Source organism: Bemisia tabaci, chromosome 6 (genome assembly GCF_918797505.1).
Source record: "Bemisia tabaci chromosome 6, PGI_BMITA_v3".
NCBI classification, from domain to species: Eukaryota; Metazoa; Arthropoda; class Insecta; order Hemiptera; family Aleyrodidae; genus Bemisia; species Bemisia tabaci.
In genome coordinates this window covers 10,226,940-10,243,837 of record NC_092798.1, presented here as the reverse complement: position 1 = coordinate 10,243,837, position 16,898 = coordinate 10,226,940, and the positions used below count along the sequence as shown (strand labels likewise).

General features: G+C 33.6%; 1 protein-coding gene across 3 annotated transcripts in view; it reads left to right on the top strand.

Annotated features, from left to right (window-relative positions):
* The window catches only part of cpo (RNA-binding protein), a 254,624-nt gene extending 238,987 nt beyond the window's left edge, over nt 1-15,637 (top strand). For all 3 annotated transcript variants that reach the window (XM_072301879.1, XM_019053837.2, XM_019053835.2), the window contains 2 exons: nt 3,265-3,482; nt 4,765-15,637. In XM_072301879.1, the coding sequence (XP_072157980.1) occupies nt 3,265-3,482; nt 4,765-4,840 (294 nt within the window). In that variant the 3' untranslated portion in view covers nt 4,841-15,637. The remainder of the gene's footprint in view (nt 1-3,264; nt 3,483-4,764) is intronic.
* The last annotated feature ends 1,261 nt before the right edge of the window (nt 15,638-16,898 follow it).

Genomic DNA, 16,898 nt, shown 5'->3' with positions numbered 1-16,898 from the left:
TCGACAATGACAGATGTATCGCGCTCTCTTTTCAGAGGATCCCTCACATTTTGTGAAGGGGGTTGTGTAGGTTTCTAGGGGACATCCCCCGACCCCCTAGTTCCACCCATATTGATGCATCTAAGGGAGTGAACTTCTCAACAAAAAGATCTACTAAAGTTTATTTCGAACTCATTTAAGAGAATTTTTATGGATATTTAAAATTCTTATTGCGTCTAGAACTCTGTTGTTTTTTGTTTGCACAGAGAGGGCCTCAAGGGCCGTATGAAAGGCTAAAATTCCCAGGGCAATCAGAAAGTCGCATAGTTTTTCTAAGCTGAAAGGATTCGGATGACAATACTCTCTCTGTATAGGTGCTCTAATTGTAACCGTCGCACGTTTAGCGTAAAGACCTCTGCTCTGCTCTAGGCCAACAGGTGTCCTCCCTTTCCCCTCTCTCCTCAAAATCAAGGACTTAAAATTCATCATGAAAGACTCAGATGCGTGTTTTTAAAAAAATTCAGGGGAAAAACTCCAAGGGAGTAATGATTTTGATGTGTCCGAGAAAACCTGGAAATGAAGAAATTTGAGAATGATAAACTAGACACCCTACAAAAAACCAGGAAAAGTCGAAAAATCGTGCAATATCAATCATTCGGACTTAATTTTACTCATAATACAAGTGAAAAATTTCATCCACTATGTATAAAGATTCCTCCAGTCCTCTCAAAAGCAGACAGGTGCAGCCAAAAATTACTGCCCTTCTAAGGAAGCGTCCCACCAACCAAAAAACCAAGGTCCTGGCCACGGATCATCAGATAGTGATAATTTCAGTCTAATATGCTATGTTGGTTTCCTTGAAACTTGTCTAGTGGCCCAGAGGTTTTCAGCTAAACGTGTTGCGTTTATATTCAGTGGTGTATCCTCTCAGGTGTCACAATGGTGGTGTGACTAGTAATTCTTTGCATCCTTTTCCTTAAACCTTGGTAATTAGGAACGCTTTATAGCTAATGAAGCTTCGGAATGGTAGCTTGAGGATCTATCTGAACTGCCTGTCTTTCTATTAAACTCTGTTAAATAATTTATTCTTTCTCCAATGCCTTTTGTGCTCTTCAACAGAAGAGGATACGCCACTGCATACATTTCACTCTTTTTTCACTCCACTCTATGTCTTCTGATTTTCTCGGTCGACTCTCCATTTTCTTTTTCTTCCTAATAGGAAAAATGTGCTAATATATTGCTTTTTGAAAAATACAGTCGACGCCATCATCCAAATCGTCAGTACACGCTCTGAGTTCGGTCTCATGAAAGACTACCAGCAAGTAATCTTATCTTATAACAAATGATACCTCAGTGACGTTGTGTCCCACGTTTTTCAAAGAGCAATATCTCCATTAATTCTGAATGTAAAGACTCAGCGCTATGGTACAGCTATTAAAATATAATTTTGAGATTTTCAAATTTTCATTCTCTAAGTACAAATTTATTAAATTTATGAAAATATTGAGAAAATTATGAAATGAACCTTCAATTTCTACAAAGTTTTTAGTTTTACATTCTTACTGTTTTGAAAAATATTGTTTGGTAGCTTTGAAAGTCTACTTTTGAGTAACAAAGGTACTAGAGAGAAAAAGTACAAGTTTCCCGGGAAAGTCGAAAATTTGTCGGTATTTTGGAATTTACCGCAGTTAAACTTTCTGAAATTGAAAGAAAAAAAGCTCAATTTATAAATGCCTAAACGACTTTGAGGAAGCTGAATAGATGCTTGGACCATTTTTTTTTCAAACATACGGAACTTGATACTAAAGACATCTTTTTGCCTCTATTGATCATATTTTTTTGTGAAAAAGTGAAAGAATTGAGGACATTCTGGAATCTCCAGAAAAGTATCCATTTGAAGATTCAAATCATGTACTACGCAGTTTAAGAAAATCTTCTCTTTAATGAGGCAATGTGTTCTCAATTCAAACTCAACCAAATGCAAGTACCTATCATCTTTCGCAATACTTGTCATGAAATTAGTTGGTCATTGAAAAAAGTTCACTTCTTCTGCATTTATTCATTTACTTACCCTGCAATCATTTCTTTTGTCTAACTATTTTCATCTTATTTCTTGCGTTGGTTGCAAATTCCCTTTTGCCTTGGTGGCTCAAAATTTGTTTTGAAATATACCTTGTTACTTCCATAAATTTTGAATGGCATTGCTTCATCCAAGAATTTGAGCCCAAACAAAATATTTAATATCCCTCCCCTTTCCCTGTTTGTCCTTTTAAAATCTGTTTGTCTTGCAGCGTATATTACTGATTAGGTTCTGTGTACTGTCCAAAATTTGTCCGTAGATATAGGTACTCGTAAGTATAATTTAATTTTTTGGAACAGTATTAATGCTATGTTATCAGATATTTTGTTTATATTTTAAATCTACTTACAGATAGAAGGAAGTTCCTAAAGAAAAGTCAAGTTAAAATTCATTTTCTCTGTGATCTAAACTTGCCATTTTAGCCACACTGCATGAAGACTTCAAAATGAAATGGAAGATTTTTTAATACAAAAACTTTTCATCAAAGCCTAAAGTCATTTTTTTGCAGCAAAATGAGTTGCGAATTTTTTCATGCATTGATTGTTGCGCACTACATTTGCTGCGTTAAATTATGAAAAAGAATTTTATTATCCCAGAAAAACCTTGGATGTGAATAGTTACTATTTTCATTGAATGTGGTAACTAGGATCAAACAAAAAGCAGAATTCATCAGGGAATTAAAAATTTCAGGGAAAACCAGGGTAAAATCAGGGATTCTGTTCCAGAAACCAAGAATATCTTCTTCTACTGCTTAAAGACCATTTTGTTTTCAAATTTTGCGGACATTCTAAGTACCCTCTGTCACTAAAGTTCAAAATATTGACCTGAGTGCCATAATTGAACTTTCATTGAACAGACAATGTAAAAATCAGGTACGCTTTTGGAATTAAAAATTTGAATGTGCGCCAAAGAATTGGCTGACATATGAAAAAAAATTAATATTAATATCCGGAACTCCTCAGATTTATATGGTTTTCCCAACGAATTCTGGTTACAAAACTTTGGTTTCCTATCAGGGATTTAGCTCCTGAAAATCAGGGAAAAATCAGAGAATATGCACAGTCAAGATTCTCGACACCATGTCATAGAAGCGCTCGTCGGAACGACTAGATTAATAAAAAATGTAGTTCATCTATGTAAAATAACTCTCAGTTTTGATGAATGATCGAAAACAAAAATTTTAACGGAGGATGTTGTATTTGCAGCATCACATGTCCATGCCGCATCACCCAACCGCAGCTCTCACAGCTATGCACACCTCGCTGCCTCATTTCTTGCCATCGCCCACCCTAGCCTCCCCAGTGGGGTCCTCATCAAGCTCTCAACCTGGAGTGACTGTTAGTGCAGCGCCGTGTTCAACATTGTTCGTGGCCAATCTACCCCAGTACATGTCTGAATATGAGCTTAAAGAAATTATAAACAGGTGAGTTTTTGCCATGACCCTCCGCCGCTCACAGTTGTGCCCCCTGGGTTATAGGCATCTTTTGCCAAAGGCTGTAAAAGGTAGAACAAATGGTGAAAAACTGTAAATTTTGAGAAGGGATAAATTTTAAATTATAAAAACATGTGATATTTTGAATTAAGAATTCCCCTCCTATTGTATGTTTAAGTGAGTAATAATTGAATTCTTTATAATTTTTTCAAGTGATTTTTTTTTTAAGATGTAACCTTAAATTCAGTAAATTTTACTGTTTGCAAACCTTAAACTCTACTCTAAAAAATTCACAAGACTCATGTAGGTTTTAAAGTAAATTGGGACAATTCTTAGTTAATGACGAGGCAAAAATTAGGTACAATTAAATTACCTGGTTTTACCTGGTTGGTGTATTTACCTGGTTGTTTCTAAATACATGTCACCAATGTGTCCCATGTAATATTCCCCTTCTCTTGAAATTTTTGTTTTTCTTATGGTCCTTTCATAAACTTTCTAATCTTAAAAGTTGCTGCGGCTGCAGCAGTATTCGGTAAATTCCAGAAAAAACCAAATTTTAAAATCAGTGCTTATATCTTTGCGGCAGATTCCTTTTTCATTATTTTAAAAACAAATGCAGGTTTTGATTAGGTGTCGGTGTTTTTCAGTTTAATTCTCTAATTAAGTGAAAGCACAACCAAAAACTGATGGCATTTGCTTTCAATGGGAATACAATTGAAGCTACTTGAACGTTGATAAAATGATGTCTCTCAGTTTTAACGTTCAATATTTAGATTATGAAAGATGAATAGAATTTAGAGTTAATAAGAACAATGATGCCCAGTAAAAGGGTTTTTACTTCACAATGCAATTTTTTTCAATGTGGAATAAGTAATGGTGTGACATCGTTTTGGCAGCCTCTCCAACTCCACAAAACAGCTTGCCGGATTGAAACCCAACATTTCAAAGGACATTTCTTCAGGGAGATTCCTAAATTTCTAAAAAGTTGTGCCTTCAACTAAAATTTTTGAACATTCTAATAGTGTCAACACAATGTTCTAACATTCTGGCACTCACAAATGGAGAAGAAAGGGGAAAAAACTCAGTCTATGTCCTGTTAATTTTCAAGGTCTCAGTTCACATTTAATTTACATTTGTCCGGAAAAAATGTTGTGGAATGAATTTTGAAATTTGAAAGCTTTATTACCTTAGTTGCATTCTGGAGGTTTTATATTTGTTTCTTAATCACATCTGTCAGTTTTATTTGCTAACAAAAATTTCATATTTTTTTCAGGGAACAATCAGGAACGAAGAAACTGGACAATCTTAATCACTACACACTTGCGCACTCTCAGATAAACTCTACTTGACACAATACCCATCTCGTTATCCATGTTGCTTGTTAAAGCTGGGAGATTTGTTCTATATCATACAAATCATTTGAGTGATGTTTATAAAATTGCAGTTTGTATATTTCGTTTTCTGAAGAAGGGATCACATTTTTAAATACTTGACTAAAACTTACGAATAGTTTTAGTTTAATTATTACATGAACTTGTTATTGAACTTAATTTTTTTTCTTTTTTCATTGAAGCGCAGTCGTACAATCCTCCCCTTCAAAATCCCACACCATTACTTAAACCTATGAATCTCCAACATTCATTTATCGTATTTATCCGATTCATTTTGAGCTGTACTTTATTTATACTAAAATTTTATTTCTTCGGGTTATCCGTCATGGGCGCCTCAGAACATTGGACAAGTTTTCAAAACTCCTAATTAATAGTTTGGCGATGGAAGTCACTCCTTAAACTACAAAAAAATAAAAATGCATTATAATTGATGAAATTATTTACCCCTGCAGAACGTGCAGCCAGTGTACAAGATTCATGTTTTAAATACTGTGTTTTATTTTCTATGTTTTTATTTTGTGCATGTTCAACATCACATGTGAATTTATCTGAAAATTATATTTTCTTTTGTACGATGTAAAATGCTCAAATTGTGAAGGACAGAAACCGAAGATCATCATGGATTGTCAAGTTCAAAAGTGTTGCCACACAAAGAGTGTGGTAGAAATCATTTCCATCTCTTGATGCTTGGCAAAATAATTGTATGTCGTTATGTTCCTTTCAACTGAAAGAGTGTGCGCTTTCTGTCAACTTTTTTTCTAAAAGAAAGGAAAGAAAAAAATTATCGGTGGGAAGGGATGATATTTTATACTCCAGCTATTTTTATCTCTTACTTTTTGATTGATAGAAGAGTTACAAAATGTATGCAACACAATGAAAGACATTTATCACTCTTTGACTTTTTAACTGAACTCATAAATCAGCTGAAACAAGTGTACTGAAGTTTTGAAAAGAAAAATCTTAAGTTGCGCAGGCACTTTGGGGCATTCAAGTTTGAAGTAACATTCTCATGGGAAGCACGATTAATTCTGCATCACCTACATTGCGTAAAAGGAGCAATTAATCTTTATAAAACTACATGCGTTTGGGGAGAAAAATATTTTGGGCTACTTACTTTATGTTGAAAACCTGATGAAAACTGTAGGTAAAGAAGCTCTGTCCAGGAAAACATTTAAAAAAAAAAGGGATGGTGAGTCGTTGGAAATCTGAAATATTGTTACATTGTGCTTGAATGCTTCGCTAAACAAACTTATATGTAATCAATACCTTGTTAAAATACTCTTTTAGCTGATTTGGAACAAAAATGTCATGAATGTGCCTTAGACCGCTAAGTTTCTATCACCAGAAATTGAAAACGCCTCTACAGAGGGCCCTTGTTGCCACCGTGTTTTTTATAATTTTTGATCCATCACACACAGAATTAGAAGGAACATTTCTTAAAGAAAAGATTCAGATGAAGCAAAATAATGAAGAATGGGAATTTTTTCAGAAATTGCAAAACTAGTCAGGTTTCGAAGATGCGACTCATCGAAAAGTCTTTAAGTTCAAGGAGGATAGATGAAAAAAGGGTATGAAAATGAAACTAGTAAATAACAATATGAAGGCTTGGTTATCCAAAACCATATAGCTTGGTTACAAGCCAGGCTTAGTTATCCACAATAACCAAACGGTGTAAGTCCTGGATAGTACCTGTGCTCTAATGATATTCATCATGCCCGGTTTTTAAAGTTTATAATTTATCTGCTCGTGTTATGCTTATTTGTTTTACTACAGCCACAAAAATCTCGGATGAAGCTGTGGCCTTTTTTTGTTAAATTTTACATTCATCCTTAAAAATCTTTACTTACCAGAGAGTCTTAACATTCCGTATAATTTTTCCTACCCCTCGTACAATTACCCTTAGAGCTGCTGAGAAAATTTGTCATCATAAACCAAAGATAGTATTACTTTCTGATACCAATATGTCCTCAAAGATAAACCCTAGAAAAGTTACTAAACAATTTTTAGTCCTATTTTTTTAATGTATTAATGTATTAGTTTAACCCACTTATTAATTTTTTAGTTCATAATGCTAGTCATTCTTATTCTTGCATAATTCTTGTAATTTCAGTAATTTATTTTTTTATAACTTACTGTCGATAACTTATTTTTTTATTTTATTCATTTCCTCCGTTTGAATTTTCCCCCAAGCTCGAATCACCCAATTTTCCTCTCCTTCGAAAGCCAGTAAGCAATATTACATTCTTAGATCTTTCTCAATTATCTAACCGCAGTAATATAGTTAAGCGTTGATAAGGATCGGTTTAACAGATGAAAAAAAAGAAGAAAAAAAAAACAAGTTAATACTCATGTGACTTTTTTTTGTAAGGGAATCCTCCCTTTCAAGCCTATGGAATTATTCCGGAGTAACATATCATATCAAATCATATCAAAGCCATAAAGTGCTTTTAATTTGTTGATTCAAAGAAATTTGTTGAGTTATTGGATTTCTTTTAAGTAAATAAGAGTAGATTAATTATGTAACGTATGAGCTATTGATTTATTACCTTCATTCATGCTGTGTAATTTGTACATTATTGTAAACCGTTAAAAGATCTATCTAAAATTTTAAGAAATAGTATTATTATGTATATGTTTATCGTGGTAGGCTTAGCTTAATTCTGTGACGCATTCGGTCTGACTGATTGTGAGCTCATCATGTGATTTGTATCCACTTTTGATCCAGAATTTTAAGATAGTGTAATTAATTGTCGATTATTCACTCAAGTTCTTTTTTGAAGATACAAAATACATCTCGAGCTCAACTAAACTTCTACACATTTTTCAATTGGTTTCTTGTCTACCAGTTTTTTTCCGTAACCATGTAGTTTTAATCCGTTTATTTATGCTTGATGTAAAAACTGAACTCTGTATAAGCCCGTCTATTCATTATCTCTAATTAGCTTGGCTTGGCATTGTAAATATTTGTGTATATTCTCTGTTTTTTTTTTCTTTTTTTAGCTAAATATGTGTTACTATATTGTTAACAATATTTTCTACTGATTTTAATCAAAGGCTGATAACCCGTCTCTTAAAATATTTCAACTGGTAATTTTACCCGAAAAGTTTCGAGCGATCTCTTGGCAGGCTCCAAAAATGTTGGTGGTTTTATAAAGTCAAACTCGTCAGTTTCCTCATTCCTTTTCAGTTTTATAAAAATTCAATTATTTTTTTTAAAAATGAATTTAGGAGTTTCAGTCACAACAGTGAATTGAGAGACATAATAATTTTCACTGTACACTTTTTAGCTCTTGCTAGAGTCAGTGCATGTAGGATTGCAAGTGAAATAATTTCACTTAAAATGTTTCAAGATTTAAAAAGGGTAGATTTGCCTCGGACTCTGGCCCACTTTCTCATGAATTACAATTAAGTCGTTTGGATGATGTGCGGCAGCCAGAAAGTGTCTAATTTTTTTAAAGTTTTGAAACATCACAAGGGACTTTCTTTCCCTTTTGAAAATATATTCGTAGAAACCTGTTCGGTTTCTTTACTCTGTATCTTATGATTTGGAAGAAATCATACGCATCCATATAATGTCTAAAAATTGGGTCCCGATCATACTCTTTTTTAACTAGATGATTCCTCAATGAAATAAATCAGTGGCCAAAAAGCTCATAGTCTTATGTTTCATCACAAAATATTGATCTGAAATTCCTGAAAGAGGATAACTGTCCCACTCCTAAACCAAAACCCTCCCTGCCTTCCTCCATTTTCCTCTAGGATCCTACTCATGATCCCGGTGGAATTTTCTGATCCAGTATCTGAAGAATGGGGAAATTAACAGTTTGACTCTTATGAAGTGTTGATGACGGAAGATTAGATCTAGTATCCAATGAGCTTTTACAAGCATACGAATGAGAATTTCTTTCCCACTACTTTAACCATTCAGCTTCAGTCTTGATGTCATCATTTTGTTGTGTATAGCTAAAATATTAGACATAATTAATTAACATGTAAGTAGTTAATTGGTATTGCAAGTATGAAACATTACTTGTGTGGGAATATTTAAGAATATCCTTGAATTTTAGATTCATACTGATTAATGATTTGAATTCCTAATCTTGCTACTGTTTCCTCATCGATCTCTCCCTGTAATGCAGCAATAAGTGTGCGAAATACATTCAAGTGCACTCATTTTTACAATCAACCAAGTCAATTGAGAAATGCATAAAATTTGTTCCAATGTATTCTATCTGCCTATTTGCGAATGGTATATTTTTCAACATACTCTACTCGCTGGATTATGTATGTTCACATCATAGGAATGAGGATTCTGCCGAATTGGAACCGAACAGCACCTATTTTCAACAACTCACCTTCGAGAAAATTAATCTAATCTTTTTGCGTTTTGCAAACAGGAATTCATAATCATTAATTTTGTATCGTTTAATTGAAGAGATAAGTATCGAAATACCGCTTTTCCTTCTTCTTTGGATCTTTCTATAAAAATTGCCATCTTAGCACATCTCTTGAACCCTGTAATATTTTTACAATAGCTATAGGTGTGAATTTTTCCTATTCCTTGGTCCCAAAGAATGCTGATGAACCACAAAATATGTTCCCATGATAATTTTTAAACAAGGAATTGCGATAAAGTTTCAATGACCTGATTGAAAAAATGATCTTGTAAAATTCTCTGTTCTTTATTATCAAATAATCAATCTATCAGTGTAATTTTTGCAGATTATCTCTGCACCTAGTATCAAAGCGTCTGACCACTTTAAAAATTGCAATTTTAATGAAACTTTTTTTTTAATGAAGAGGTCTTGATTTATTGAAGTAATGTTGCCCTTTGATTGCCACTTCATTGCGATAAAATCACTAGGATCATCTACACTTTTATAGAAATTTCACTCAATTTTATCTCAATTTATTTTGTGTTTTTTGGCGATTTATTCATCAACTGTAGGTATCACAGAAAATCAGCATTGATAGCATAACAATTTCATCACATTAAATTGCTTTCAATCGTAATTCTTGGTTCTGACAATATTGGAATGAATAACCGTCGATAAAATTGCAATGACCTACCAATTTCATTGCAACTGGATTCTTTAAATTTTAGTCCTTTTTTCGCTGTCGTATCTTGAAAAAACCCCTTGTGCAAGCTCACCCCAAGACGTTTCTCAGAGCAGATCGCAGATGACAATCATTCATGTGAGCAGTCCTTGAGTTCACAGGTAGCCATTCGTATGGTGTGAAACGAGACTCAAATTTTAACAGTAAAAGCTACCTTTGAAAATACCTGTTCATCGATTTTGATATTTATCTCTTCCTAAATCCGTCCATTCATTTTAACCTTAGATAGCGTCTATACCCATTTTAGGCAGTTCAACCATTTCTGTATCATAATGATCATAATCCTAAACCTTCGTTGTTAATTTATCCGTTTCTTTTTTGTCTTTGTTAAATATTTAGGTAGGTAATCAGTAATACAATGTATTGCATACGGATCCATTCCCTCAGTTTGTACTAATATTTAATTTTCTGTTCGTATTTTTTTGTGATATTTTTTTTCTTCCTTGAGAAGTAGAGCCTTCAAAATGTTGTAAACCTAAAAGTCCTAAAAGTCCCCCAAAATGTACCTACATTACATCATTGCCTATGAGAAGAGATAGGTTATGATTCTTTGAGTTACGTCGCTGATAAACAGTGGTCACCACTCACCTTAAGTTTTTTTAGGATAGTGAATGGCCCTTGTTCCTCATTAGGGTACATTTTGAGACATTTCTACTATCTGATGCTAAAATTGATAAAATATCAAGGCTTGTCACAGCCTCTCTCTCCTGGTAGGAAATGATAATAGCTGCTAGAAAGAAAGTAGGTAAAAGCTCTTGCCTTTATGTGGGAAATCATAACTGATTGAAATTTTTCAGTATCGCTCACATAGCTAACACATAATTCCGCAGCTAATTGGTGATCTCTTGCTTTATAATTTCAGTATCCGCTTGAGTGTTCAGAATTGAAGTGTTTTACAAAAATGTATATCACTAAAATGTTTAAAATCGATAGAATGATCTTGTTGGGAGGTGAAAATGCTGACTGTTGGTACTTTATATATGAATTTTAAGGTACTGACAAACTGTTCCCTTCCACCTTGCATAAAGCATGAGAGCTTTCTAGTTTCCGTTAGTCACTGTGATATTTTTTACAATTTGCGCTCGAAAATTTCATTCTCTAATTTTGAGTAAAAACAACTACATTCCTCCAAGAGTCAATAAATCTGTTTCACTCAGTAATTAATTGATAATCATCATTTTAAAGGGCTCCGGTCACTTTTGGATGTTTTTAAAAATGCTAAATTACTTAATGTTTGTATCTGATAAAAATGTGTGACTTGTTGGTTCTACCGCGCTTCTTTTCAAATATTTTTTTTTTTTTTTTTTACATCCGCTGTTCATTTTCATAATTTCGTTTCATGCATACTCCTCCTCAGTCATAGTTTTGCTGAAAGAATCATTTGTTTCAACTTTAGTGCTCACAGATCAGTAACAGAGACATTGCGGATTTAGGAATCATCAACATGAATTTTAAAAACTAAGACCAAATGGTATTTTTATGGGCCTCCAATTTCATTGAAAGTTAGATCTTTAGTTTTATGATCTCATGAGGGTTTGTTAACCACTTTTATTTTCAAAAATCATTCCTTAACGTTCCCTGTATGAAGACATTTGTTTTCCAAATTGTTTTTTTATTTTTCCATTTTTCATAATCATTATTCAAAATAAAAAATCATTCGTTCTTGTGAAGATATTGACGTATGTGGGTACTTATTACTAATTCTGGCGTAGATATTTTGTTCAATACTTAAACCTGTAAATTTCATGTCTTGAAAAATTGATTATTTTTAAGTGAGCGCCATCAAGTAAAATGAACCTTGATTCTATTTTCATCATTAAGTGTGCCGCTTTATGAGTGTAAAATGTTTGTAAATGTTGCGCATTGCAAAATTTCTGATGACTTAGTTTGCTAACTGATTCATCTAAGTTTTGATATTTTTAAGTGAGATTAAATTATAGAATGGTTGAATATTGTGGAGGTGTGTAAATGGTTTTGCTTTTTAGCTCCCCAGAGATAATGGAAAATGTCTCTCCAAGTATGAAGATGCTCGAGAGAGTAATGACAGGGTGGAGTGTTCAAAAATCCCTCCAGCAGCACCATTCCTTTTTCCAATTTTACTTTTTGGATGCATCATCATGATTCCTCCTCTCAGAGCAAAATCCACGTTTATTTGTGTCTGTCTTGATGTAAATTTTTCCCTACTTCTTGCCTTAGTTTGTTGTCGTTAATTTGTACGTGAGAGGTACATTGTGTTACCAGTTAGTAAGCCCAGTTTGTACAGAGTTTTATTTGATGTAGAAGAGTGTTTACTGAATGCAGCTATTGAACATACTGTTTTCTGAGGATATTCTAAAACTTTTTTTCTTTTCTTTTACTTAGCTGTATTATTGATTAATGCATTGAAACGCATGTATGATTTTCATTTGTTGATATTCTACTCGGCGTGAGAATTTGTCTCAAGAGCTGATTAATTAAGTATGAAAATTTCAAAATTATGACTTCAATCTACTGTTTGGATCCTCAGTGATTGTATTTAAAGCTGAATTAGCGCTATTCCCAAAATCTAAGCATCCGCTTCAAATTTTTCAAAATGGACTTGTTTCGTAAAGAAACCGGTCTGAAAGAATGAAAATCACTTTTTGATGCACTTTTTATACAAAACTATTTTAGATGGCCCTGTAAAAAGGCATCAAACAGCCTGGCTCATACAATTTTTAATTACTAGTTTTAATATTACCCTTTAAATCAGTCAAAAGTTTATTCAGTATCAAAATTTTGATACCGAAGAATAGAAAAAAAATGGACATCACATGGAACAACACATTTACATGAAAGTCCTCTAACACATAGAGTCGATTGTTTCTTCTCTTAAAACTGTACCGTTTGCCTGAACTTGTTTTTTCTTTCAATTTTGAATTTCATTTTTGTCAATTACTGGAAAAAAAAAAGCGCCTGAATTTACATCCAATTATTATGGAAATGTGATACATTTAACTTTTACAGCTCACTTTTTTATATTCTGTCTAAATCATTTGATAAATTATATTTGAAACTTTTCATATTGACACTTAATGTTCAAAATATTTGAACCGCAAATTAAAAATTATTCGGGAAAATATAAGAAATTCCATAAAGCTAGTTTAAACTAGTCTTTGAATATTATGCTGAAAATCACAAGTATGCATCTTCATGTCGTAACGTGATGTAGCTTTTACAATATACATTCCAATTTAGTTAAAAAATGTTTATGATGTATGTGTATGTTTTGTAAGGAGGATGAATGGGCCACTAGAAGTCAAAAACCACAACATTTGTTGCTTCATTCAAATTTTGTACTGAATACAATGAATGCATTAAGACTTTCCAAATTTAACTCATAAGTTAGAAAATAACAGGTTCGATCTTCATTAACTCACACTTTCCGCTCATAGAAAAACTGGAGTCTCCTCTCATCGAATTGAGTACGTACTGAAGTACCTAATTTCGGTTTTTTTATGATGCGATATTTTTCCTTCGCACTAAATTCCATCAAAGTAGAAAGGACTTGTGTGTGGAAGCATGATGTAGTTATTTGCCTAACATATATGTTGATTTCAGTGACTAAGTTGACTTATGTTTAGAATGGTTTTTTTGCAAGTGAAGAGTTTGACTTTATTGCTTACAGTGTAAGCTATGAAAGTTTATTTCTCATTTACGAGTTGATTTTGAAAGTTTCCAATGTGGTCAGTTTGTTTTGCATGAAACTTTGATGAGAAAACATGGACTGTAAGGCTTAATTTCTCTCCTGTTCAGTGGTCCATCCACTCAGATATTTTGTGAATGCGGTGTCTATTTGGTTTCTGTCAAAGACTTTGTAGATAATTCTTTATTTTCATTGGCAGCTTTATGAATTCTTCAGATTTCCCAATGCCGTTCAATATTTTGTGCAAAGTTTATTGAAATATTTTTGCCTCTCTCTCTTTATAAGCTTAGCGAATCTACGATACATATCATTACATGTGCCCCGTTTTCTTGAGGAACAATTTTATTACAAATAACTAAAATCTATTCTATTTATGTAGAAATTCTTTTCTTTTCCTTCTTTCTTTTTTACCATAGCATAAGCCATGCTAATAAGTAGTGTTGCAATAATGTAATATTTTACTTGTTCTACGATACATTTTGAAAGAAATGTCTGTACATATTTATACATTACACAGCATATGAATAGGTACAATAAATTGAACGAGGAGAGGTCGAAAAAAATTATTGTGTTTAATGATTTATGACGCGAGGTCTCAAATTATGGTGTGTAACCTTAATCTGTACATTCGACATCCTTCGTTTAGACTAAAGTACATAAATAATTTGTTTATTTACTGTTCTCTGTTGCTATTTAATTTCTTTCTCCTTTTTTAAATTGTTTTTTTTTTTCAATTTGTCAAATACTGGGAAAGTATTATTTGAATATTCTTCAAGGTGTTAAAAAACTTTTCGTGTAGTAGAGAAATGCCTATTACAACACGAAAATGTTTTGAACAAAGAAATTCATTCAATCAGTTTTGTGTTTTGGTTTGGTCCGTAATCTACTTTTTAGTGCACTAATATTCATGATTTGTTTTAAATTTTGCCCCAGAGGTGGATAAATTTGACTAGTGGTAATTTAATAGCACAGCTAAAATAATATCTGATGCCAGGAGAAGCAAATCGGAAATGTGGCGATTCTTTCAATTCTGTGACTAGGTTTTCCCTCTTTCAAAGATGAAACTCGATTCTAAGCAAGACCTCAATAAATTTTAATTATTTTACATCATTTAGATGGTCAATTGCCAATAAACTGCAGGTGCTTGAATTAAAACCCTCAATATGTAGTCCAGCAAAAATGAGAATTCAAGCTGATTCCTTGAAAAATTAAAAAAAAAAAACATGAAACTAACATTTGATCATGGTGTCTGAATAAGAGAGGAAGAAATAAGCAAACTATCTTTTAAATCATCACTGTAGAAATTTTTTTGTCCAACTACTTTGTTTGGCTTTTGACAAAATTTTTCTCTCTAGACATAATATGCCTGTCATTTCGAATTAAACAAAAAATTGAGGAAGTAACAATGAATCGGAATTTGTATCAAACTTTTTGGAAGAAGCACAGCCTCTCAAATGGGTACGTACGTTTTTAGCAGCATGCATGATTAAATTTGGCTGTGTTTGTTGCGCTTTCAACTGAGCAAATTTTAAAAAAGCTACTACACTGGTTTGCCCTCAGAGAATTCTCCAGTCTCCTCATCAAAGAATATGATGCAATCCAAGAAATCATGGAGGGTCAAGTTTATCCACGCTTCTCTTTACTTTCCTGATGTTTTTCTCTCATAGGTAATTTTCCCCTTTTATTCCCCTTTGGAAAGAGGTATCTCAATAGGTCGAACCTATTTCAATGTATTTAGTTTAAAGGCGTATGAAATGCATTAATGATCGCAATTATTGCGAAAATATTATTTCTTTAGGTACTTTTAATGATATTTTAACTTATTTTTTGTGAAACAACTCTATTTTCAATTTATTCTGTAAGAAATTAGGTTGGTAAGTCTACGATCTTTGCCCTTCTCCCCTCTGGTATTCCTCCTTATTTGTTTATAAATTAACTTTTTATGTTTTATTAATAAAATTATTTTGTTTCGAGCTGTATGCTTTACATCATTTAGCTCCTTCACCTTTAGACCTGTTTCTAGGTTTCACCGTCTTACAAGGGGAGCTTTCCAAGTGTAACCGGAATTTCGAGTTGAAATTTCGCATGAAGATACTAGAGATGATTTTAGGGATGCCGTATTTTTTCGTTTTTTCGAATGGGGTCGGGAAAGCCCTCAAAAAAAGGGCTAAAGATGCGGAAAAAACGCGTGCGCTAGCGGCACAAGGTAAACGTAGGTGATAGAGGCTCGTCAACCTTATCAGTACCGCATGGCCTAACGGTAGCGTGCTCGCCTCGCAGACGGGGGGTCGTAGGTTCGGATCCTGACTACAGCCCATAATTTTATTTTACTTTATGCTTGTTTATTTTTCACTTACTTTATTTTGCACCATTCTCTCCGCAAACCGACTTACGAGGTAGAACACGTAGTGACTGAAGATTTCTTACAAATGCTGATAAAAACTCGAAGTTTCCTCGGATTGAAACGTTATATATAATTGAATGAACAAACACTCTAAAACTCACAAAATTTCGTCGCCAAGCTGAATTTTCGAAGTATCAGTCGAATCTGTATCTGTATCTGACTGATACTCCGGAAATTCAGCTTGGCAACGAAATTTGGTGAGTTTTAGAGTTTTTGTTTATTTAATTATATATAACGTTTCAATCCGAGGAAACTTCGAGTTTTTATCAGCATTTGTAAGAAATCTTCAGTCACTACGTGTTCTACCTCGTAAGTCGGTTTGCGGAGAGAATGGTGCAAAATAAAGTAAGTGAAAAATAAACAAGCATAAAGTAAAATAAAATTATGGGCAGTAGTCAGGATCCGAACCCACGACCTCCCGTCTGCGAGGCGAGCACGCTACCGTTTGGCCATGCGGTACTGATAAGGATGACGAGCCTCTATCACCTACGTTTACCTTGTGCCGCTAGCGCACGCGTTTTTTCCGCATCTTTAGCCCTTTTTTTGAGGGCTTTCCCGACTCCATTCGAAAAAACGAAAAAATACGGCATCCCTAAAATCATCTCTAGTATCTTCATGCGAAATTTCAACTCGAAATTCCGGTTACACTTGGGAAGCTCCCCTTGTTAGACAAAACACCCATTTTTTTGCTTAGAAGGCTGCAGGGAGGATCAGGACCATACGCAATCGATTCTTCACCTTGAACTACAAGGGAATTGAGTCCCATCTAAAAAAATTGTTTCCCGTCCAAAATCGAGAAAAATCGACAGGGGTCACATGGACCAACTTTT